The 24729-nt window shown below is 54.6% G+C and overlaps 2 protein-coding genes across 7 annotated transcripts in view; one reads left to right on the top strand and one right to left on the bottom strand.

Annotated features, from left to right (window-relative positions):
* LOC144721471 (C-terminal-binding protein 1-like) overlaps positions 1 to 3389 on the top strand; it is a 48659-nt gene extending 45270 nt beyond the window's left edge. For all 5 annotated transcript variants that reach the window (XM_078599099.1, XM_078599100.1, XM_078599102.1 and 2 more), the window contains 2 exons: positions 2057 to 2177; positions 2604 to 3389. In XM_078599099.1, coding sequence (XP_078455225.1) covers positions 2057 to 2177; positions 2604 to 2811 — 329 coding nt within the window. In that variant the 3' untranslated portion in view covers positions 2812 to 3389. The remainder of the gene's footprint in view (positions 1 to 2056; positions 2178 to 2603) is intronic.
* A 3049-nt stretch (positions 3390 to 6438) lies between these two features.
* On the bottom strand, positions 6439 to 21440 carry LOC144721470 (uncharacterized). Of its 2 annotated transcripts, none has more exons than XM_078599097.1 (2): positions 21377 to 21440; positions 6439 to 10856 (listed from the first exon to the last, which is right to left on the bottom strand). In XM_078599097.1, exon 2 carries the CDS (start codon positions 10805 to 10807, stop codon positions 8855 to 8857), a length of 1953 nt encoding a protein of 650 aa, XP_078455223.1. In that variant the 5' UTR covers positions 10808 to 10856; positions 21377 to 21440; the 3' UTR covers positions 6439 to 8854. The 2 variants fall into 2 exon arrangements, with proteins under 2 accessions (XP_078455223.1, XP_078455222.1); XM_078599096.1 differs by lacking the exon at positions 21377 to 21440 and adding an exon at positions 11862 to 12109.
* Positions 21441 to 24729: the final 3289 nt, after the last annotated feature.

Below are 24729 nucleotides of genomic sequence, written 5' to 3'. Positions count from 1 at the left end.
CTGCCAGAGACGCGCATCCCCTGCCCTCCCACCCCCCCTCCCCTACCCTGGCGCTCCACTCCCCCGCCCCTCGGACGCTCGTTGTCCTCGGCGCCGCGACGGGGGTCCTCGGAGAGGGGACGAGAGCTCGCGTCACGATTCCTGTGGAGCTTCCACAGAGCAATTACGCGGCGTGTAATTTGTATTCCGGCTCCCGAGTCCCCCGCGCCGCCACCGCGCACTCCTCCCTCTGCCTCGGGGACACTTCTCGCTCCACCTGCCGCCGCTGCTGCTGCTGTAAATGAGTGTTGAGCGGCAGGGCGACGGCGCGATGGTAAAGCTCTGTGCCTCGCAGCAAGAAGTGCTCTCGGTTCCTTTCCCGGGTTTTTTCAGGTTTCCTTCATAGCTAAAAATGTACACACGATGTAATTGGGTCGTGGCCAAACATGCTGTAAAATATGGCCTGAGAATTACTCAATTGGGAATAAAAATCAACAACATTGCCCTCCACTGAAAATTCAGTGAGACGCTCCAAAATAGCCTTGAGATTCAGTGAGGCTTTCTTGGGTAAACAAGCATCGTGATAACAAAGCCAACAGTTGGTGCCCGGAGCTGCACATCAGCTCCTCCGTGCGTGTATGTGTGTCTGGGGAGCAGTGGCTTAGTGGTTCACGCGCTACGCTACGAACCTGGCAACCTGAGTTCTATTCCCGCTCACAGCCAACACTAGTGACATTTATCTGAGCTAGTCCTGGGCCTCCCCTAGGTCGACTCGGCCTCAAATGAGTACCTGGTGCAGTGTGTAAATATTACCACTTAGGAGACAAAGGCGGTTGAGCGTGGTGCTGGCCGCCCACCCCCTCGTGTGCTGTGCCAGCCTTTTTCGGTGCTCGCTAACAGCACTTGCCCCAACAGTCTGTTAAGGCTACAGGGGATGTTTGTCTGCATAGCATAGTGGTTAGCACGCTGGACTCCGAACCTGGTGGCCCACGTTCGATTGCTACTCATGCCTAATGTCGGCGATGAATATCTGAACCGGTCCTAGGTCTCCCCTAAGTTGCCTTAGCCTAAAATGAATAACCGTTGCGGTGTGTTCAATATCAGCACTGGGGAGACCCAAGGTCGTGGTGCTTCTTGTTCGCTGGCCCAGCCTTCATAGGTGCTCGCTAACAGCGCTCGCCCCACCACCGTATGTAGGCTATTCGGGGAATATGTTTGTCTTTGTAAGCATAGACTTTATAATTTGGTCTTTTGGTGAAGAGGTTGCCAGCCACTGATAGTTTTTAGTTTAGTTTAGCGATTTTGTTTAACATTATAAATGCTACACTAACAACATTGAGAAAAATGACAGTCCCTTAATTCACAGTAAATTGGCACTGTGGGGAGCACAGGCGGTGCTTCTGTCAGTGCTGTCAGTCAATCCATAACACTTGGGTCTGTCCCCTGACCTCCTTCCTGCCAGCACTGAGCCTCCAAAACTTGACGTGATAGCCTCCAAATGCACCTAGCCTGGCACAAGTGCAGTGGTGTCATCACTGTCTATTAGTAGTGAATGGTCAGTGTGGGCTCGTGAAGGCGGGAAGTGGAGATGTAACAACAATGGATTTCCTGCACCGCCCTCTGCTCACAACGTAGCCCCCAACAGTCTACGGCAGCTGTTACATCTATGGTGGGCGCCCATCCAATGACTACCTCGGCTGAACTCAGTATTTGGCGCCTGAGATTGTATGAAATCAGGCATTTTTCCGGATGATTAAATGGCCACAGTTGTGTGTAATTGTGTGGGGAACCTTGGCGCAGTGGTTAGCGCACTGCACTATAATAACAATAGCGAATGTCTGGACTGGTCCTGGGCCTCCCCTAGGTCGATTCAGCCTTACATAAGTACTTGGAGCGGTGTGTAAACTTTAGTTTCTAGGAGACAAGGTGGCTGGGGGTGTTGCTGGCCACACAACCCCCTCTTCGTGTGCCGTGCCGGCTTTCATAGGTGCTCGCTAACAGCACTTTCCTTTGATGGCCTGTGAAAGACTATACGGGGGAGAGGATCTTTTGTAATTGCGTGCGTGTGTGTACTCAGGACGCATCCCTGATGCCCTCAAGAACTGTGTGAACAAGGAGTTTTTCCCGACTGCGGCGTCGCACTGGGCCCCCATGGACCCCGGCGCTGTGCACCCCGAACTCAACGGGGCCGCGTACAGGTGCGCCGAGACCGCGGGGACCACGGGGTACACCCATGGGGACCACCAGGATCACGGGGACGGTCTCAAGCGAGGACTGCGAAGCGGCACTGCGAGCATTGTTGATGATAACCCTCTCGTGGGTTAAACTCGTGCGAAGGTCATGGGGGAGTTGGGGGCCTCCCAGTCTCTGCCAGCTTCGTGGCACGCAGCTGCAAAGACGCAGGCACCTATGCTACGGCGGCCATGGCTTTTAAGGACGTCGAGCGTTCGAGCCCCCATTGCCGCCTTGCGCGCCTCGCTTTGCTGCCCCGCGTTTTTATTTGACTCCTATTGTAGGACATTGCTGCACGGTAGCTGCTCGCTCCACAAAAATGTGCTGCGCTGACCCGTCTCCCCATCTGTGTGCGCGCGTGTCTCTGTATCCCCCCCCCCCATCTCGCGCAGGTTTCCGGGTAGCATGGTGGGCATGCCCGGCGGTGTGGATGGAATGATGCCCATCACGCACGGGCTGGCGCCCGTGGTGGCGCACCCTCCGCACACCCCCTCGCCCGGCCTTGGGAAGACTGAGGCGGAGAGAGACGGGATGGGGGGCGGCGGCGGAGCCCACAACCCCATGGGCCGCGACGGCGCAGACGACGGCCGGGGGAAATAGCCCCCCCGCCCTCCACTCCCCTAGTCGGCCGGGGGTCCCCTCCCTCTGCTGCCCAACAAGGTGGTGCCACGGGTGGGAGGAAGGGGGTGTAGGGCTGGCCGGGGGGGGGCAGTGGGTGCATGCGTGTGAGTGAGGGGGGGGCCGTGAGCAGAGCCGGACGCGTCCCGGCGTGCGCGCGCGCGTCCGTGTGTGTGTGCGCGCGTGTGTGTGTGTGCGCGTGCGTATCCGTGCCCGTCGAGAGAGCGCGCAGTAATGCACGTCACGTCCCGTGCGTCCGTTTTAACCCTTCCGCTGGCCACGCAGAGCCGGCATGGCGTGATGAATGTCCACGTTTGGCTAAACGTAGATGGAACCGCGTCCTGTCCTCGTTTCATCACAGAACAATCGAGGAGACGGCGGAGGCGGCGGCGCGCTCTCTCCGAATCCCCGCGTGTGCCGGAGTAGAGAGGCCGTGTTGTTTACTGCCGCTTGTTGAGGCGCGAGGCCCTCGGCTCTGGGTTTCCCCGGCAACAGAACAGCGCTGATGTGTAAACCAGTCAAACAACACGAGGACGTTTATAAAAAAAACACTTTATACATTTCTCGTGTTTGAATGTGCTTCTTTTTGACAGACGTTATCGTGATTGCCCGGCGAGGGTTCGGAACCAGTTACAAATTATATACCGTGGGTGATAAGTGGACATCGTGATGTCAAACGATCCATAATCAGGCCCGACCTCTCCCGCGACCCCGTGGGACGCGGGAGGCTCCTGAACTTGCGCCGGGAGCAGTGGGCGGCGCTAACGATGGTAATTTTCCAAAATTGGCCTCGTGGCGTGAACTCTTAAACAACATAAGCTCTGCCGCCTTTGGCTGCTGCTGGTGCCGGTGATGCCCATTGTGTCGAGGGTGGTAGGCAGGTGGGTTTTGGGGTAAGTCTGGCCAGGGTGCCCTTCCGGGTCATATGCCCCCTGGAGGGGCATGACGCCACGCCTCTGGGCGCAAATAGAATTCCCCTCCTGCGGTAGAGATGGAAAGAGCGATGAGCGCACAACTGTGGTGAACGTGGGAGGGTGGATTGAGACATGGGGGTGGGGGTCACATTTTGCTCGGTGAAGCCAAGTCCGTGGTGACAAAAAAAAGGTGGTCGAGGCCGAATCCCATTTTAAACGCGGAGCGACAAGGGTGCACAACTTCGAACGGTGGCCGTGAGTGGAGTTGGGGGGGGAGGCATCCACACTTGGCGAGGGCAGAGAGTTGCGGGCGCCACCCGAGGGCACCGAGAGAGAGGCCACAGCTGCGAGTGCTCAGACGTCCTCTCAGTTTGGGCAGCGTTCAAATGCCCATTTAGTCATGCCATGACCCAGAGCCCTGACCTTGACCCTGATCGGCCACCAGGTTCCGCGTCGGATGGGATCGGCGAGTGGGAAGAGTGAGCACGCGGGGCAGAAAATGCGGATTTATTCCTGATATTTATTAGACGCAATGGGTTAAAGCGTACAATGTTAAACGTTGATTATGTAACGCATTAGCATAGCTGTTTGTATTTTTTTTATTCGTTTTCTTCCACAAGCGGGCTACGGTGTCTACGGGGTTCTCCGTGTCGAAACAAAGGGGTGAGGAGTTTAGGACCCCCCGACCTTTTCCCCCCTACAACCCCTGGGCTGGGTTTTCTCCCGGTGTGGGGAAAGTTTCAAAGCTCGTCCTTCCAGGGAATGCTAATCACTGCACAGGCACGGACGTTCAGCGCACCAAACCCCCATGTGCATGCGGGACTCCCGGAGATCATTCCTTTGCAGCAGTGGGGGTCAACGGAGGTCACCTTGTCTTTTCACAAATCAAACTGGTGTGGGGGGGGCCCCCTCCAACCCCAGTGTACTTGGGGTGGGATGACCCCACCCACCTTTCATTCCTTGGTTAAGTCTGAGCCGGTGTCACGGACCGTGCGTAACAAGATCTTCTCTGTTCCCTTTCCCCCACACCCTCCTCAGGGTGATGGGGGAAGGGGATTGTACGCCCTCTAGCTTCTAAGAGTGGGGGGGCTCCTCGGGGGGGGGGGGGGGGTTAGAGGGGTCCCAGACTCCACTTAACGCTCGTGGGGCCGGAAAGCCCAGCAGCTCCTCGCGCCGCCTGCGTAGCTGTCTCATCACCATCACCACCACCACCATCATCGCCATCATCATCATGATTATTATTGGGCCGTGAGGTTGTGAACTTTGTACTAGTTGTGTTAGTTTTAACAATTAAGGTTATTAGTCATGTGTTTTACGCATTTTGTGGACTTTATAGCTGTAGGGAAGTTCCCTAAATCACTGTGACTTGTATATTACCTTTAAAGGAAATTAAAAAAAAAATTATTAAAAAAGCCCCCCGCATTGTTGCTGGTTTTTATAAGCGAGGCTTGCGCTGTGGCGTCGCCCGTCCTTGGCTGTGCCGCCCAATCCCGGCTGGGTCACCTGTCCAGGGGCGCCGTCGACCTTAGGTGAATCGCGCAATGTGGAGTGCGTTGCCTGTCCAGTGTGTCGCCTGCTCGCGGTGCCGCCCACACGCACCCACACCACACACCTCCACCACGGACAATCCCAGCATATAATACGACGGTTCCAGAGAAACTCGTGCCACAGCTCCATCCCACCCCGCGACCGACTCCGCAGCCCACTCCATGCTGCCTGGTGGGGATGACGAGCCCGGGAGGAGGACGGAGTGCATCTCTACTCTTTGTTTTTTTCGGTAAAGTCACGTAGTTAGAAATAAAGTAAAACAAATCACGACGTTTCGATTGCAACACAAGCAATCGTCATCGGGTGGGAAAACCACAGCAAGAAAAAATTGCTGAAGTGGGAGAGCTTGCGTTGCAATCGAAACGTCGTGATTTATTTTCTTTCTAACTACGTGACTTTACCGAAAGAACCAAAGTATGGATTCCTGCTGGCACGAAAGCTTCAAATCAAGATTGGAGTGCATCTCCTCAAGCGGCAAGTCCAGTGAGCGGACACCAATGCAGGAGGACCGTGTGTGGGGCCCTGGTGGGATCCCTTTATGAACGAGAGCAACATCCCCTGTGTCAGGTCACACGGTGCCGTGGACAGCGATGGTGTCGCGGCGAGGCGCACTGCACTGCTTGACCCGGCGACCCGGATTTTAATTCCCACTCGCGACCGATAACGGTGGCGTGTATTTGAACCGGGCCCACAACTCCTGTAGGTCAATGCAGCCTTAAATGAAAACCCGCCGCAGGGTGTAAACATGAACCCTGGGGAGACAAAGGCGACCAGGCCGACTGTTAGCCACCCACCCCCTTGTATGTCAAGCACTTGCCCCAGCAGTCTGCTAAAAGGCTATTCGGGGGTCTTAGGTCTCCGAGTGAGTGAGTGAGACCATATGAGGTCCCTGTGTGCGTGAGATGCCTTTGAGGGCCAAGTGTGAGGTCCACCCTTGCACTGATCCCAATTGGAATGTCCCTTGGTCCCCGTTTCCCTTGGTCCCCATCCCCCATGTTCCTCATCCCACTTGGTACCCGTCGCCATAGGTTCCCATCCCCCTTGGTCTGTATCCCCTTTGGTCCCCACCCCCCTTGGTCCCCGTCCCCATAGAATTCTGACGCCCATGTTCCCAGAGTTCACGCGGCGCATTCACAAGAGACGCCAATTAATAATTATGGAACTCTTTTTATTAAACACAAATTATCCAACAGTCTCGAAATGCCATGAATATGTACCATAAATATATAAGATGTCGGATTCCAAATCATTTAGCTATGCTTGCTGATAACATGGATACATGAACAGAAGATGTAAATGGTTACACGATCTCGGAAAGTACTGCTACGCTTCAACTAATCATTTAAAAGCGCCCCTTGTTCCTTAAATTAACAGCTAACATCAGGTCCGGCGTAACGAGAATCAGCTGAGTGACCGTCTGTGTCAAGGTGCGTGACGAGGATGCGCAACTCCAAAAGCTTTGCAATGCGAGTGTCAAAAGTTATGAGTGCCGTTTATACACCGGTGGTGTCTCATTACACGCTTATAGCTTATTCTGCACTCTCGTGTCCACGCCGTGTCCACGCCGTGTCCACGCTGCCCCCGGGGGACACGCGGGGCACGCCGCTTTACCCCCCTCTGCGCCCTCGGGAGCAACGCGACTTTGAGACCCCCCGCGACGCGACACGGGGAAGGCAGCTGGACGCGGGAGCGAGCGCGGGGGAGGAGGGGACGCGGCTCTACTTAGCACCGCACCGGGAGCGAGAGATAGGAGAGTGGGGAGAGGAGTGGGGGGAGGAGAGTGAGGGGAGGAGAGTGGGGGAGGAGAGTGGGGGGGAGGAGAGTGGGGGGGAGGGAGTGCGCGCTCTACACGCCGTGTGATCGCACCCGAGGCTCGCGGTCACTGAAACCGCACGCGCGGTCACCCGCATCGACCACGCGCGGTCAGCCCCGAACGTGCAGGCGCGCGCGGTCACTCGCGGCACGACACGCAACGCGTGCGCGCTCACCTGCGCCCTGCAGGTGGTGGGGCCACCTGAACTACGCGCGTGCGGCCGCCACTTGACACGGTACGTCGGTGGAGGGGTGGAGAAGGGGTGGGGGGCACGTGAACGCCTTTGGTAGCCGGTGAGGGATTCGCGCAGTGCTGCAGCTGTGTGGGAGGTGCTGCCGGCATTATTGCTATTTTGCAAGTCGGGGATACAAAAGGGGCCTCGAAACCAACATCGACCACAGCTGCCCCGACCTCAACTCCTCACACGCGCGTAAGTGTCCGTGTGTGTCTCTGTGTGTACATCACATGTCTCTGTGAACAGCGTGCGTCTGTGGTTCTCTGTATGTCTGCGTGTCTTTGTGCAAGTATCTTTCTGAACGCGCAACTCTGATATAGCCTAAGGTTATCAGGAGTGTGTGTACAGCACGTGTGTCTCTGCGGTCGTGTGCGTCTTTGTGTGGCGTGTCTGCACACAGCATCTATGTGGTTGTGTGCGGCTGTTTGATGGCCTCACTGTGTGTGTGCCCGTGTATATCTGGGTGGGTACGAGTGCTCGTGTGTGTATCTGTGTGTGTGTATCTGTGTATGTATCTTTGTGCGTGCAGCTGTAGTGCGTGTAGCTGCGCCTGTGTATTTGTATGTCTGCGTCTGTGTTGGTGGTTCTGTATCCGTGGGTTGCCGCGTGTCCGTGTTCTCGCCGTGTGCGCCCGTGCCAATGCGTCGTGTTGTCTTGCTCATCCCTAGTCCTCGATGTGTCTATGTGCCTGTGTCTCCATGGGACACGTGCGCCTTTCTCTATGCGTCGATCTCCGTGCATCCCCCGAGCGTGTCCCCCCCCGAGTACCGCGCGCGGGTCGAGGGTTCAGGCATCGCCCGCGAGGCGGGGGGGGGCGGCGCGTGGAGCCGCGGGCGCTCGTGGGGAGGAGGGGGGTCGCCCCCCTCGCTAATGACTTAATGAGTAATTACAGCTCGAGGAGGAGTCACGCGCCCCGGCAATTACCCCGCGACGAGGGGGGTTACGGCAGCCTCCCCTCCACCAGCACCGGACGGAACTCGAGGAGGCTTCTTGGTGATGACCCTGCGTGGTTCCAGGGTCAAATGTTAAGGTGAAGGAACTTGACCGTGGCCCCGTCAATCCTCGGGTCAGCGGAATAAGGGGCTAAGCCACTGCCTCCCCACGCGCGTCTTAAAGCCAAGCGCGGATACGATACAGGATATAATAATATAAGAATAATGATAAGACGTTACATCGTATACAAGTGTTGGTGACAATCATGTCAAACACTGCAGGATATAAGTAACCGCTAGCGTCGTGTATAAATGTTGGACCAAGGGTTCACGGGCGGGCCGCAGTGGAGTCACTACACGGCCCCCGAGCAGCGTCGCTGAGCTGATATCATCACCGCCATCACCACCACCACCATCAACACCATCACCACCATCAGGGTCCGTGTGGCTGCGTCGTGGCGTGTGTAGCCGTGTAAACTTTATGCAGCGCACGGTGAAGTGGTGTGAGACGGCAGAGGGACGGGGGGGGGGAGATGCGGGGAGGGGTGAGGGTGACAGGGAGAGTGGTGGGGGGTGTTAGGGTCTAGATGGAAGGGAGACCCCTCTGGCCCGCCGCACATCGCGCCTCCTGCGCGCCGACGAGGTGCGGGTGATGGTGCTGCTGCTGCTGCTGGTGGTGCACGGGCGGCGTGGCCCCGTGCACCTCCCCGGCGCGTTCGTGCGCGCGCCGGTGGTCCTGCAGATACCACTTGGTGGTGTAGCGCTTCCCGCAGACGTCGCACGCGAACAGCAGCACGCCCACGTGCTTGAGCACGTGGATGGTGAGCGCCGAGGAGGTCTTGCAGCGCAGGCCGCAGCACGTGCACGTGAGGCTGCTCTTGTCCACGTGGTGCCGCTTGGCGTGCTCACGCACGCACGCAAACTCGGCCAGCAGCTCCTTGCCGCAGATCTGGCATGCGGCGCGCGCCCCCGACGAGGACGAGGAGGGCGTCGAGGTCGAGGAGGAGGTCGCGCCGCCGCCACCACCGCCGCCGCCTTCGCGTGGGGGGGCGGGGGGTGGCGGTGCCGACGCCGGCACGGGCGGCCCCGCGGGCAAGGGCGCGGGCACGGCCCCCGGGGCCGCCGCGACGGAGGCTGCTCCGTTCTCCCGCCGTGGCGAGAGGTCAGCGCAAACAGCCGCTCTGGACAGCCGGGTGGGCTGCTGCTGCTGTTGTTGTTGCTGTTGTTGCTGTTGTTGCTGCTGAAGCTGCTGCTGTTGAAGCTGCTGCTGTTGAAGCTGATGTTGCTGCTGTTGCTGCAGTTGCTGCAGTTGCTGCACAGGTTGGTGATGATGATGGTGCAGGTGATGGTGCAGCGGGGCCGGGTGTCCACCCGCTGCGGCCGCCGCGGCTGCGGCCGCCGCCGCGGCGGCCGCGACCTGCACCTGCACCCCGGCCTGCGGGAGCTGGTGGTGGTGGTGGCAGAGCGCGTGGCCCGGGGCCGCGGCCGCGGCCGCCCTCGCCGCCAGGTGCCCGAAGTAGTCCCCGTACTCGTACTGCGCGTCCAGCCAACTCGACAGCAGATTGTTCTCCTCCTGGCTCCTTTCCAGCTGCTGCTGCTGCTGCTGCTGCTTCATGCTGTGGCCACCGCCGTTGCTGCTGCTTCCGACACCTCCGCCGATGCTGATGCCGATGCTGTTTGCGCTGACGGCCGCGTGGTGCAGCAGCTGCTGTTGGTGCAGCTGCTGCTGCTGTTGCTGCTGCTGTTGCTGCTGCTGCTCGTGCGCACGCCTGTGCTCGTCCAGATGCCACTTGGTGGGGTAGCGCTTCCCGCACGTGTCGCACGCGAACAGGTAGATGCCCATGTGGCGCAGCACGTGCACGGTGAGGGACGAGGAGCTCTTGCACTGCGCGCTGCAGCTCATGCACATGAGCGACTGCTTGTCCATGTGGCGCTTGGCGTGGTTGCGCAGCGCCACGAAGTCTGCGGGCAGCGCCTCGCCGCACAGCTGGCACAGGCCGTGGGGGCCGCTCATGCCCGCGGCGGCGGCGGCCGCGACTCCCCCGTTGGTCGCCTGCGAGGAGGAGGCGGCGGAGGAGGAGGCGGAGGAGGGATCTGGCCGCCTCGCCTGCACGACTCCCCCAGGCGTCGAGCCATTACTAATCTGGGGTCGCCTGGCCCCGCCGCTCGCGTTTTCACGCACCATTTCCAGGATTGTGTACGTCTTCTCGCTGCCGCCCTCCCCCTCGCTCACCACCGTGGCGGGGAAGCTGTCCGCCTGGCTATTGATTTTCCAGGGCTGTCTCGGGTGGTCCCACAGGGGGCTGCCCCACGGGAGGCCGGCCACGTGCCGCGCGTTCACGTCCCAGGGCCCCCGCTGGCTGGGCTCCCACACGGCGTGGGTCCCCGCGGCCGCCAGCCCCGGGTGGTGGTGGTGATGGTGGTGGTGGTGGCCGCTCAGGTGGTCCCACGGAGCGGCCCGTTGTTCCCACAGCTGGCTGCCCCACGGGAGCATGTCGGGCAGGAAGGGGGTGAGCTCCGAGTAGTGTGTTTCCATATCACTCACCCGGGCCCCTGCCAAATTCAAGACACCCCGCCGCCGCCGCCTGCAGGGAGGGAGGAGAGCGCGGGGGGGAGAGGGGAGAGCGGGGGCGGCGCGAGCCGGTGAGGATATTGAGAGAGGAGAGAGTTGAGAGCGGGGAGAGAGAGATGCGGGGGGGGGGGCCCGTTACCGATCCGTCTATTGATCAAGCCCCGCGGCCCCGATCTCCGCGCCACAGGTGTGGCCCCGCGCGGGGCCCCCGGCTTAGTAGGGGCGGTGGGCGCCGGTCCCCGCGGCGGCGGCGCGGAGCGCGCGGCGACAGAGACGACAACGACAACAACAACAAAGCGGGGGCGAGGAGGAGGAGGAGGCGGCGGCGGCGGCCCGGGGCGCGCACCCCATGTCTGCTGCTAATGGCGAGAGGCCTGGGCCTACTGCCTCCCTCCCGCCCGCCCGGGATGCGCCCCCACCACCACCTCCCTCCCCCCCGGTCCCAGGGAAGAGGAGGAGGAGGCGCGGGGGAACTCGATGGGACGATGAGCCCCGTGCGCGCGCGGGCAGCAGCGGCGACGGCGAGAGGAGGAAGCGGAGAGAGAAAAAATCGCGGCGTCCCGGGTCGCCCGAGGGGGGCTCGGGGCAGGTGGAGGCGCCTCCCCCCCCCGGGCTAATTTACACCGCCGCGTGAGCCGCGTCAACCGCGCCGCTCGCCGTGTCAATAGGGGGGTTCGCAGCCAATTAATCATGGCCCCCCACAGCCCCCGCGCGCCCCCCCCCCACCACCACCACCATCTCTCTCTTCTCCCTCCCCATCATCCTCCTCCTCTCTCCTGCTGCTGCTCCCTTCTCTCTCTCTCCCCCCACCTCTCCTCTCTTTTTTTTACAAATTTTATTTTTTTATTTCTTGGCCACGAAACCCGAAGTCGAGCTCCGAGCTCCCGCACCGGACGCGCCGCCGCCGCCGCCGCCCCGGGGAGGCGCGGGAGGAGACGCGGCGAGGAGGAGGAGGGTCGCGGGGTGTCCCGGGGTCCCCGCGCCGCCGCCGAGCCGCGCCGCGGAGATGGAGCCAAACCTCAGGATCTGAGTGCCCGCACCGCAGACATGATCCGCCTCGGGACGAGCTTAATGTGGAGCGCGCATGCGCGCCGCCTGTCAGCCCTAATGAGCGGAGGGGACATCGCTTTGTTTACACACTCGTTTAGCGCTGATGGATGCCGCCCCGCGCCGCCAGCCCGTGCCGCACACTCAGCGCCATTTCACGACGAGGGGCCCCCCGCCGGGCCCTGCCGCGCTCCCCTGTCCCGCGGATTGCTCGGGGGGCCCCCACCCCCATCGCCGCGCCCCCCCCACCCCCATCGCCCGTCCCCGCCCGTACCCCCTCCGGTGCGCCGCGAACCCTCCCCGGAGCTCCCTCCCCTCCCTCCCTCCCCTCTCTCTTCCTCCCTCCCATCCACTCACTCAAGCGCACCACCCACACCGCCTCCCCCCCCTCCTCCCTCTGTCTCCTCTCCCTCCCCCACTCCTCCCATCCACTCACTCACGCCCCCCCCTCTCCCCTGCCGCTCCCTCCCCGTGCGTCGTGTGCGTTACGTGAGCGCGTCCGTGTGTTGTGGATGTGTGTAGCCCGTGCTGTCTGTGTGTGTGTAGCCCGTGCTGTGTGTGTGTAACCCGTGCTGTCTATGTGTGTAGCCCGTGCTGTGTGTGTGTGTGTAGCCCGTGCTGTCTGTGTGTGTGTAGCCCGTGCTGTGTGTGTGTAACCCGTGCTGTGTGTGTGTGTAGCCCGTGCTGTGTGTGTGTGTGTAGCCCGTGCTGTCTGTGTGTGTGTAGCCCGTGCTGTGTGTGTGTAACCCGTGCTGTGTGTGTGTGTGTAGCCCGTGCTGTCTGTGTGTGTGTAGCCCGTGCTGTGTGTGTGTAGCCCGTGCTGTGTGTGTGTGTGTAGCCCGTGCTGTGTGTGTGTGTAACCCGTGCTGTGTGTGTGTAACCCGTGCTGTGTGTGTGTGTAGCCCGTGCTGTGTGTGTGTGTGTAGCCCGTGCTGTATGTGTGTGTGTAGCCCGTGCTGTGTGTGTGTGTGTAGCCCGTGCTGTATGTGTGTGTGTAGCCCGTGCTGTGTGTGTGTGTGTAGCCCGTGCTGTGTGTGTGTGTGTAGCCCGTGCTGTGTGTGTGTAGCCCGTGCTGTGTGTGTGTGTGTAGCCCGTGCTGTATGTGTGTGTGTAGCCCGTGCTGTGTGTGTGTAACCCGTGCTGTGTGTGTGTGTAGCCCGTGCTGTATGTGTGTGTGTAACCCGTGCTGTGTGTGTGTGTAACCCGTGCTGTGTGTGTAGCCCGTGCTGTGTGTGTGTGTGTGTGTAGCCCGTGCTGTATGTGTGTGTGTAGCCCGTGCTGTGTGTGTGTAACCCGTGCTGTGTGTGTGTAGCCCGTGCTGTGTGTGTGTAGCCCGTGCTGTGTGTGTGTAGCCCGTGCTGTGTGTGTGTGTAGTCCGTGCTGTGTGTGTGTAGCCCGTGCTGTGTGTGTGTAGCCCGTGCTGTCTGTGTGTGTAGCCCGTGCTGTGTGTGTGTAACCCGTGCTGTGTGTGTGTAGCCCGTGCTGTGTGTGTGTGTAGCCCGTGCTGTGTGTGTGTGTGTGTGTAGCCCGTGCTGTCTGTGTGTGTAGCCCGTGCTGTGTGTGTAGCCCGTGCTGTCTGTGTGTGTAGCCCGTGCTGTGTGTGTGTGTAGCCCGTGCTGTGTGTGTGTGTGTGTGTAGCCCGTGCTGTCTGTGTGTGTAGCCCGTGTTGTGTGTGTGTAGCCCGTGCTGTCTGTGTGTAGCCCGTGCTGTCTGTGTGTAGCCCGTGCTGTCTGTGTGTGTGTAGCCCGTGCTGTGTGTGTGTGTAGCCCGTGTTGTGTGTGTGAAGCCCGTGCTGTCTGTGTGTAGCCCATGCTGTCTGTGTGTGCGTAGCCCGTGCTGTATGTGTGTGCGTAGCCCGTGCTGTCTGTGTGTGTGTAGCCCGTGCTGTCTGTGTGTGTAGCCCGTGCTGTCTGTGTGTAGCCCATGCTGTATGTGTGTGCGTAGCCCGTGCTGTATGTGTGTGTGTAGCCCGTGCTGTCTGTGTGTGTGTAGCCCGTGCTGTGTGTGTAGCCCGTGCTGTCTGTGTGTAGCCCATGCTGTCTGTGTGTGCGTAGCCCGTGCTGTATGTGTGTGCGTAGCCCGTGCTGTCTGTGTGTGTGTAGCCCGTGCTGTGTGTGTAGCCCGTGCTGTCTGTGTGTCTGTGTGTGTGGTTTGAGGTTGTGGCGTGGCCTGTGCGTGTAATCTGCGTGTGTGTGCGTGTCGTGTGTTGTCCGTGTGTGCACTACGTGTGTGTGCACTACGTGCGTGTGTGTGTACTGTGCGTGTGTGTACTGTGTGTGTGCACTACGTGTGTGCACTACGTGTGTGTGTGTACTGTGTGTGTGTGCACTACGTGTGTGTGTACTGTGTGTGTGCACTACGTGTGTGTACTGTGTGTGTGTACTGTGTGTGTGTGCACTACGTGTGTGTGTGTGCACTACGTGTGTGTGCACTACGTGTGTGTGCACTACGTGTGTGTACTGTGTGTGTGTACTGTGTGTGTGTGCACTACGTGTGTGTGTGTACTGTGTGTGTGTGCACTACGTGTGTGTGCACTACGTGTGTGTGTGTACTGTGTGTGTGTGCACTACGTGTGTGTGTACTGTGTGTGTGCACTACGTTTGTGTGCACTACGTGTGTGTGTGTGTACTGTGTGTGTGTGCACTACGTGTGTGTGTGCACTGCGTGTGTGTGCACTACGTGTGTGTGCACTGCGTGTGTGTGTGTGTACTGTGTGTGTGTGTACTGTGTGTGTGTGCACTACGTGTGTGTGTGCACTGCGTGTGTGTGTGCACTACGTGTGTGTGTGCACTGCGTGTGTGTGTGCACTACGTGTGTGTGTGTACTGTGTGTGTGCACTGCGTGTGTGTGTGCACTGCGTGTGTGTGTGTACTGTGTGTGTGCACTGCGTGTGTGTGTGCACTGCGTGTGTGTGCACTACGTGTGTGTGCACTGCGTGTGTGTGTGTGTACTGTGTGTGTGTGTACTGTGTGTGTGTGCACTACGTGTGTGTGTGCACTGCGTGTGTGTGTGCACTACGTGTGTGTGTGCACTGCGTGTGTGTGTGCACTACGTGTGTGTGTGTACTGTGTGTGTGCACTGCGTGTGTGTGTGCACTGCGTGTGTGTGTGTACTGTGTGTGTGCACTGCGTGTGTGTGTGCACTACGTGTGTGTGTACTGTGTGTGTGTGCACTCCGTGTATTCGAGCTCACGGCATTGTGCGTTGTGTGTGTCGAGCAGGACAACAAGGCGTGTTGTCTGTACAGTAGTTGATGCGACTGCGTTCTGCCTGTGCGTTGTCTGTACGCGCCCTGGGGGTGCGTTTGTGGTGTTGTTCCGTGTGCGTGGCGTGTGTCTCGCTTTGTGTGTGAGTGTGAACGCGTCGTGTTCTGGTGAATGTGCCTGCAGTGTGAGTGTGTGTGAGTGTTGTTGTTGTATGCGTGTCGTGTTATGGTGAATGTGCCTGCAGTGTGAGTGAGTGTGTGTGAGTGTTGTTGTTGTATGCGTGTCGTGTTATGGTGAATGTGCCTGCAGTGTGAGTGAGTGTGTGTGAGTGTTGTTGTTGTATGCGTGTCGTGTTCTGGTGAATGTGCCTGCAGTGTGAGTGTTGTTGTATGCGTGTCGTGTTTGTGTTGGATGTACACGCGCGGACGCCTCCATCCTGATGACGCCCGTGTTTGGATTCCCACACGGGGGTAACAGCAGAGCCATGTCGAGTCTGAATGTGCCCCAGGTCGACTCGGCCTGAAATGAACCCTTAAGAATGTATGGATACAAAGGCGGGCGGGAACTCTTACTCGCCACACTGCTCTTTGCCTACCACCTTAATAGGCGCTTGCTAACGGCAATTAACCCGGAAGTGTACATTGTCTCGACATACGATCTTTGTTTTACGAGTGTCTGTGCGTGGTATCGGTAGCGAGTGATACGAGCATGCCCCGTGCCTCCCCTAGGTTAACTCGGCCTAAAACGAGCGATGTGTGGCATTGGGAAGAAGACGTTCAAAAGCGGCCGGGCATCGTGCTGGCCACACCATCCCGTCGCGTGGCATTGCGGCCTTTATAGATGCATGCAACAGCACTTGCCCCAGCGGCCTACAGAGGTTACATGGGAGGGGAGACGTTTTGTCTTTGTTCATGCCTGTGTGTATTAAAGATAAAAGGCGCAGCCCTGCATCTGCTCCTTTCACGCCACTGCTAACAGAAGGGCCTCCACTGCAGAGCTCACGAGACGTCGTGGAAGAGATCAGCGGACCCATCACACCTCACCACACCCCACCTCACCTCACCACTCCCCACAACACCACACCACACCCCACCCACCACACCACTCCCCACCACACCCCACCCCACCACACCCCACCTCACCTCACCCCACCGCACTTCACCCCCCACACATCAACCCACTACACATCACCCCACCACACCTCACCACACCTCACCCCACCTCACCCCACCACCCCCCACCACACCACACCTCACCCCACCACACCTCACCCCACCACACCTCACCCCACCACACCTCACCCCACCACACCTCACCACACCTCACCTCACCCCACTTCATCTCACCCCACCGCACCTCACCCCACCACACTTGTGTATGCTGGGTGTCTATGTGAAGGGTGTGTGTGTGTGTTGGGTGTCTATGTGAAGGGTGTGTGTATGTTGAGTGTATATGTGAAGGGTGTATGTTGGGTGTATATGTGTAGGGTGTGTGTGTGTGTATGTTGGGTGTCTATGTGAAGGGTGTGTGTATGTTGGGTGTCTATGTGAAGGGTGTGTGTGTGTGTTGGGTGTCTATGTGAAGGGTGTGTGTGTGTATGTTGGGTTTCTATGTGAAGGGTGTGTGTATGTTGGGTGTCTATGTGAAGGGTGTGTGTGTATGTTGGGTGTATATGTGTAGGGTGTGTGTGTGTATGTTGGGTGTCTATGTGAAGGGTGTGTGTATGTTGGGTGTCTATGTGAAGGGTGTGTGTGTGTGTTGGGTGTCTATGTGAAGGGTGTGTGTGTGTGTGTGTATGTTGGGTGTCTATGTGAAGGGGTGTGTGTGTGTATGTTGGGTGTCTATGTGAAGGGTGTGTGTATGTTGGGTGTCTATGTGAAGGGTGTGTGTGAATGTTGGGTGTCTATGTGAAGGGTGTGTGTGTATGTTGGGTGTCTATGTGAAGGGTGTGTGTATGTTGGGTGTACATGTGAAGGGTGTGTGTGTATGTTGGGTGTACATGTGAAGGGTGTGTATGTTGGGTGTATATGTGAAGGGTGTGTGTTTGTTGGGTGTCTATGTGAAGGGTGTGTGTGTGTATGTTGGGTGTCTATGTGAAGGGTGTGTGTATGTTGGGTGTACATGTAAAGGGTGTGTGTGTGTGCTGGGTGTACATGTGAAGGGTGTGTGTGTATGTTGGGTGTCTATGTGAAGGGTGTGTGTATGTTGGGTGTCTATGTGAAGGGTGTGTATGTTGGGTGTATATGTGAAGGGTGTGTGTTTGTTGGATGTCTATGTGAAGGGTGTGTGTGTATGTTGGGTGTCTATGTGAAGGGTGTGTGTATGTTGGGTGTATATGTGAAGGGTGTGAGTGTGTATGTTGGGTGTATATGTGTAGGGTGTGTGTGTATGTTGGGTGTCTATGTGAAGGGTATGTGTATGTTGGGTGTCTATGTGAAGGGTGTGTATGTGTGTATGTGGGGTGTCTATGTGAAGGGTGTGTGTGTGTATGTTGGGTGTATATGTGTAGGGTGTGTGTGTATGTTGGGTGTCTGTGTGAAGGGTGTGTGTATGTTGGGTGTCTATGTGAAGGGTGTGTGTGTGTGTATGTTGGGTGTACATGTGAAGGGTTTGTGTGTATGTTGGGTGTCTATGTGAAGGGTGTGTGTGTGTATGCTGGGTTTCTATGTGAAGGGTGTGTGTGTGTGTATGTTGGGTGTATATGTGAAGGGTGTGTGTGTGTATGTTGGGTGTATATGTATAGGGTGTGTGTGTGTATGTTGGGTGTCTATGTGAAGGGTGTGTGTGTGTGTGTATGCTGGGTGTCTATGTGAAGGGAGTGTGTGTGTGTATGCTGGGTGTATATGTGAAGGGTGTGTGTGTGTATGGTGGGTATATATGTGTAGGGTGTGTGTGTGTATGTTGGGTGTCTATGTGAATGGTCTGTGTGTGTGTGCTGGGTGTACATGTGAAGGGTGTGTGTGTGTATGTTGGGTGTCTATGTGAAGGGTGTGTATGTTGGGTGTCTATGTGAAGGGTGTGTATGTTGGGTGTCTATGTGAAGGGTGTGTGTGTATGTTGGGTGTCTATGTGAAGAGTGTGTGTGTGTGTGTATGTTGGGTGTCTATGTGAAGGGTGTGTGTGTATGTTGGGTGTCTATGTGAAGGGTGTGTGTGTGTTGGGTGTCTATGTGAAGGGTGTGTGTGTGTGTGTATATTGGGTGTACATGTGAAGGGTGTGTGTGTATGTTGGGTGTGCATGTGAAGGGTGTGTGTATGTTGGGTGTCTATGTGAAGGGTGTGTGTGTATGTTGGGTGTCTATGTGAAGGGTGTGTGTGTGTTGGGTGTCTATGTGAAGGGTGTGTGTGTGTGTGTTGGGTGTATATGTGAAGGGTGTGTGTGTATGTTGGGTGTCTATGTGAAGGGTGTGTGTATGTTGGGTGTATATGTGAAGGGTGTGTGTGTATGTTGGGTGTCTATGTGACGGGTGTGTGTATGTTGGGTGTCTATGTGAAGGGTGTGTATGTTGGGTGTCTATGTGAAGGGTGTGTGTGTATGTTGGATGTACATGTGAAGGGTGTGTGTGTATGTTGGGTGTCTATGTGAAGGGTGTGTGTGTGTATGTTGGGTGTCTATGTGAAGGGTGTGTGTGTATGTTGGGTGTCTATGTGAAGGGGTGTGTGTGTGTATGTTGGGTGTCTATGTGAAGGGTGTGTGTGTTGGGTGTCTATGTGACGGTGTGTGTATGTTGGGTGTCTATGTGAAGGGTGTGTATGTTGGGTGTCTATGTGAAGGGTGTGTGTGTGTATGGTGGGTGTCTATGTGAAGGGGTGTGTGTGTATGTTGGGTGTCTATGTGAAGAGTGTGTGTGTGTGTTGGGTGTATATGTGAAGGGTGTGTGTGTGTTGGGTGTATATGTGAAGGGTGTGTGTGCTGGGTGTCTATGTGAAGGGTGTGTGTATGTTGGGTGTCTATGTGAAGGGTGTGTGTGTGTTGGGTGTATATGTGAAGGGTGTGTGTGTGTGTGTTGGGTGTCTATGTGAAGGGGTGTGTGTGTGTATGTTGGGTGTCTATGTGAAGGGGTGTGTGTGTTGGGTGTATATGTGAAGGGTGTGTGTGCTGGGTGTACATGTGAAGGGTGTGTGTATGTTGGGTGTCTATGTGAAGGGTGTGTGTGTGTAGTTTGGGTGTCTATGTGAAGGGTGTGTGTGTATGTTGGGTGTACATGTGAAGGGTGTGTGTGTGTTGGGTGTATATGTGAAGGGTGTGTGTGTGTATGTTGGGTGTCTAAGTGAAGGGTGTGTGTGTATGTTGGGCGTCTATGTAAAGGGTGTGTGTGTGTTGGGTGTATATGTGAAGGGTGTGTGTCTATGGTGGGTGTCTATGGGAAGGGTGTGTGCATACGTGCCCTGTGTATGGTTTAGTTCACTGAGACCAGAATTCGATTCCTGCTCACGACAAAACACAGTGGCGAAATATTTGAACCGGTTATGCCCCTCCACCACCCCCTATTTTGAGTGAGTCTCAAATGAGTGCCTGGTGCGGTGTGTAAACGTCACCTCTCGGGAGACAAAGGCGGCCGGGCGTTGTGCTGGCCACCCACCCACCCCCTCGTATGCCGCCCTTCATAGGTGTTCGCAAACAACACCTGCCCCAACAATCTTTGGAAGACGATACGTTTGTATTCTATGTGTATATTTGACTATATATGTAAATTTGACTATATGTGTATATGTGACTGTGAATTTTCGCGATAATGTCGCTCTGTGTGTTGCTGTGTCTGTAAGTCGCTCGGTCAGTCTGCAGCCGCTGCGTGTCACTCGCCGTGTGTGTCAGTGTGTGTGTCAGTGTGTGTGTATGAGTGTGTGAGTGTGTCAGTGTGTGTGTATGAGTGTATGTGTGTGTATGGAGTGTGTGTGTCAGTGTGTGTCAGTGTGTGTGTATGAGTGTGTATGTCAGTGTGTGTGTGTATGAGTGTGTATGTCAGTGTGTGTGTATGAGTGTGTATGTCAGTGTGTGTGTATGTCAGTGTGTGTGTATGTCGGTGTGTGTGTGTATGTCGGTGTGTGTCATTGTGTATGAGTGTGTGTGTATGAGTGTGTGTGTGTGTCAGTGTGTGTGTCAGTGTGTGTGTCAGTGTGTGTATGTCAGTGTGTGTGTATAAGTGTGTGTGTATGGAGTGTGTGTGTGTATGTTAGTGTGTGTGTTAGTGTGTGTGTCAGTGTGTGTGTGTGTATGAGTGTGTATGTCAGTGTGTGTATGAGTGTGTATGTCAGTGTGTGTATGTGTGTGTGTATGTTGGTGTGTGTGTATGAGTGTGTGTGTCAGTGTGTGTGTCAGTGTGTGTGTCAGTGTGTGTGTATGAGTGTGTGTCAGTGTATGTGTGTATGAGTGTGTGTGTATGGAGTGTGTGTGTGTATGGATTATGTGTGTATGGATTGTGTGTGTGTATGTCTGTGTATATGTCAGTGTGTGTGTGTATGTATGAGTGTGTATGTCAGTGTGTGTGTGTATGAGTGTGTATGTCAGTGTGTGTGTATGTCGGTGTGTGTGTGTATGTCGGTGTGTATGAGTGTGTGTGTCAGTGTGTGTGTATGAGTGTGTCGCAGTGTGTATGAGTGTGTGTGTCAGTGTGTGTGTCAGTGTGTGAGTGTGTGAGTGTGTGTGAGTGTGTGTATATGAGTGTGTATGTCAGTGTGTGTATGTGTGTGTATGGAGTGTGTGTGTGTTTATCAGTGTGTGTGTCAGTGTGTGTGTGTATGAGTGTGTGTCAGTGTGTGTATGAGTGTGTGAGGGTGTATGTCTGTGTGTGTGTATATGAGTGTGTGTCAGTGTGTATGTGTGTGTATATGAGTGTGTGTATGTGTGTGTGTGTATAAGAGTGTGTGTATGTGTGTGTGTGTATGAATTCCAGTGTGTATGGAGTGTGTGTGTATGTCGGTGGGTGTGTGTCCGCGTGCGTGTCCGCGTGTCCGCGCCGGGCCTTGACGCGCGCGATCGCTCCACGCGGCGCGTGCGGGCGGGTGGCGCGGCGCGGTGATTAGCGACAGATTTAGGAGTCGGCGGCGGCGGCAGCAGCAGCGGGGAGATGGAGGAGGGGGGAGATGGAGGAGGGGGGAGATGGAGGGGGTGGCTGGCGGCGGTGGAGATGGAGAGACGGAGGGAGGGGAATGCGTGCCCGAGCGCGCTGCGGTCGGCTGCGGTGTTTGGGATAACACGGCAGGGGAGGGAGGGAGGAGGAGGGGAGGCCGCGTGCTCGAAGCGGAAAAAATCAGAGAGAGCGAGGGGAGAAAAAAACCCACCAGAGAGAAACCCTCGCGGGTGAGCGATGGCGGCGTCGAGTGGTGGCGCTGATGAACCGAGATGGGCTCCGCGGGGGGGCGGTGCGTACGGGGGGGGGGCTGGGGAAGGCGGGGGAGGGGGGACTGGGGGGCTGGGGGGGTGAGCGGGGCTCGCCGCGGCTCTAATCGCTTCACGGATGCTCCATTAACACATTAAGCGGCTGGGCCTCCCTGCCGCTGGGCTCGTGAGGAATAGAAGCAATCAGCCGCCCCCGCAGCCCCCCCCGCAACCACCGCCCCCCCCCGTAGCCCCCCTCCCACCCGAGTTGGCGGCGCTGAGCTGATCTCTGCGACCAAATTACTACGACTACTATCACTGCTAGCACTACTACTAACACTACTACTACTATCACTACTAACACTACTACTACTAACACTACTACTACTAACACTACTACTACACTACTAGTACTACTACTAACACTACTACTAACACTACTACTACTAACACTACTACTACTACTATCACTACTAACACTACTACTACTAACACTACTACTACTAATACCACTACTACTACTAACACTACTACTACTATCACTACTAACAATACTACTACTAACACTACTACTACTAACACTACTACTAACACCACTACTACTACTAACACTACTACTACTATCACTACTACTACTAACACTACTACTACTAACACTACTACTACTATCACTACTAACACTACTACTACTAACACTACCACTACTAAGACTACTACTACTAACAATTCTACTACTAGCACTACTAACACTACTACTACTAACACCAGTACTACTACTAACACTACTATCACTACTAACACTACTACTAACACTACTACTACTAACACTACTACTACTAACACTACTACTACTAACACTTCTTCTTCTTGTTCGTCCATCAAAGTTGATGATGACCAAGGCACGTTTGTCATTATGTTGGGTTTTGATGAGTGCGCAAATGGCTGAAGAGGCCAATCCGAGCCCGGAATTCCCTGTGGCACACTGGACAGCAGGTCAGGGAGGATGCAGAGCTCTGAGGTGCAGCCACACGTCCTTCCTTGGTAGATTTGCGCTGCTGCCTCTTCAAGATGGCACAGGAGCGTCTCCTACTCTCACAGAGGACTACACCGTCCTGTACTTTTCTTCTCCAGGCAGGTCGGTCCTGTGCTAGGGATTCCCAGCTTTTAAGGTCGAATCCAAAGCTCTTCAAGGAAGCTTTCAGGGTGTCCTTGTAGCGCTTTTTGGGGCCACCTTGTGCTCGCTTGCCATTCCTCAGCTCGCCAAAGAAGACTTGTTTTGGAAGTCTCGCGTAGGGCATTCTGGTCACGTGGCCAGTCCATCTAAGCTGTTCCTTCGCAAGCAAGGTGTAGATACTAACACTACTACTACTAACACTACTACTACTAACACTACTACTACACTACTACTACTAACACTACTACTACTAACACTACTACTACTAACACTACTACCACTAACACTACTACTACTATCACTACTACTAACACTACTACTACTAACACTACTACCACTAATACTACTACTACTAACACTACTATCACTACTAACACTACTACTACTAACACTACTACTACTAACACTACTACTACTAACACTACTACTAACACTACTACTACTATCACTACTACTAACACTACTACTACTATCACTACTACTAACACTACTACTACTAACACTACTACTACTAACACTACTACTATCACTACTACTAACACTACTACTACTAACACTACTACTACTAACACTACTACTACTATCACTACTACTAACACTACTACTACTAACACTACTACTACTAACACTACTACTAACACTACTACCACTAATACTACTACTAACACTACTACTAACACTACTACCACTAATACTACTACTAACACTACTACTAACACTACTACTACTAACACTACTACTAACACTACTACCACTAATACTACTACTAACACTACTACTAACACTACTACTACTAACACTACTACTACTAACACTACTACCACTAACACTACTACTACTGACACTACTACTACTAACACTACTACTAACACTACTACTACTAGTAACACTACTACTAACACTACTACCACTAACACTACTACTACTGACACTACTACTACTAACACTACTACTAACACTACTACTACTAACACTACTACTAACACTACTACTACTACTAACACTACTACTAATACTATCACTACTAACACTACTACCACTAACACTAATACTACTATCACTACTACTAACACTACTACTACTAACACTACTACTACTAACACTACTACTACTAACACTACTACTACTAACACTATTACTACTAACACTAACACTACTACTACTACTAACACTACTACTACTAACACTACTACTACTAACACTACTACTACTAACACTACTACTACTATCACTACTACTACTAACACTACTACTACTAACACTACTACTACTACTAACACTACTAACACTACTACTACTAACACTACTACTACTATCACTACTACTACACTACTAATACTACTACTACTAACACTACTACAACTAACACTACTACTACACTACTACTACTAACACTACTACTCCTAACACTACTAACACTACTACTACTAACACTACTACTAACACTACTAACACTACTACTACTAACACTACTACTACTACACTACTACTACACTACTACTACTAACACTACTACTAACACTACTAACACTACTACTACTAACACTACTACTACACTACTACTGCTACACTACTACTACTACTAACACTACTACTACTAACACTACTACTAACAATACTACTACTACTACACTAGTACTACTACTACACTACTAATACTACTACTAACACTACTACTACTAACACTACTACTACTAACACTACTACTAACACTACTACCACTACTACTAACACTACTAACAATACCAGTACTACAACTAACACTACTACTACTAACACTACTACTACTAACACTACTACTACACTACTACTACTAACACTACTACTACTAACACTACTACTACACTACTACTACTAACACTACTACTACTAACACTACTACTACTACTAACACTACTACTACACTACTACTACTACACTACTACTACTAACACTACTACTACTAACACTACTACTACTAACACTACTACTACTACTAACACTACTACTAACACTACTACTACACTACTACTACTAACACTACTACTACTAACACTACTACTAACACTACTAACAATACTACTACTACACTACTAGTACTACTACTACACTACTAGTACTACTACTAACACTACTACTAACACTACTACCACTACTACTAAC

Source organism: Lampetra planeri, chromosome 12 (assembly GCF_965212315.1).
Source record: "Lampetra planeri chromosome 12, kcLamPlan1.2.h2, whole genome shotgun sequence".
Classification (NCBI taxonomy): domain Eukaryota; kingdom Metazoa; phylum Chordata; class Hyperoartia; order Petromyzontiformes; family Petromyzontidae; genus Lampetra; species Lampetra planeri.
This window is presented reverse-complemented; position numbering and strand designations above follow the sequence as displayed.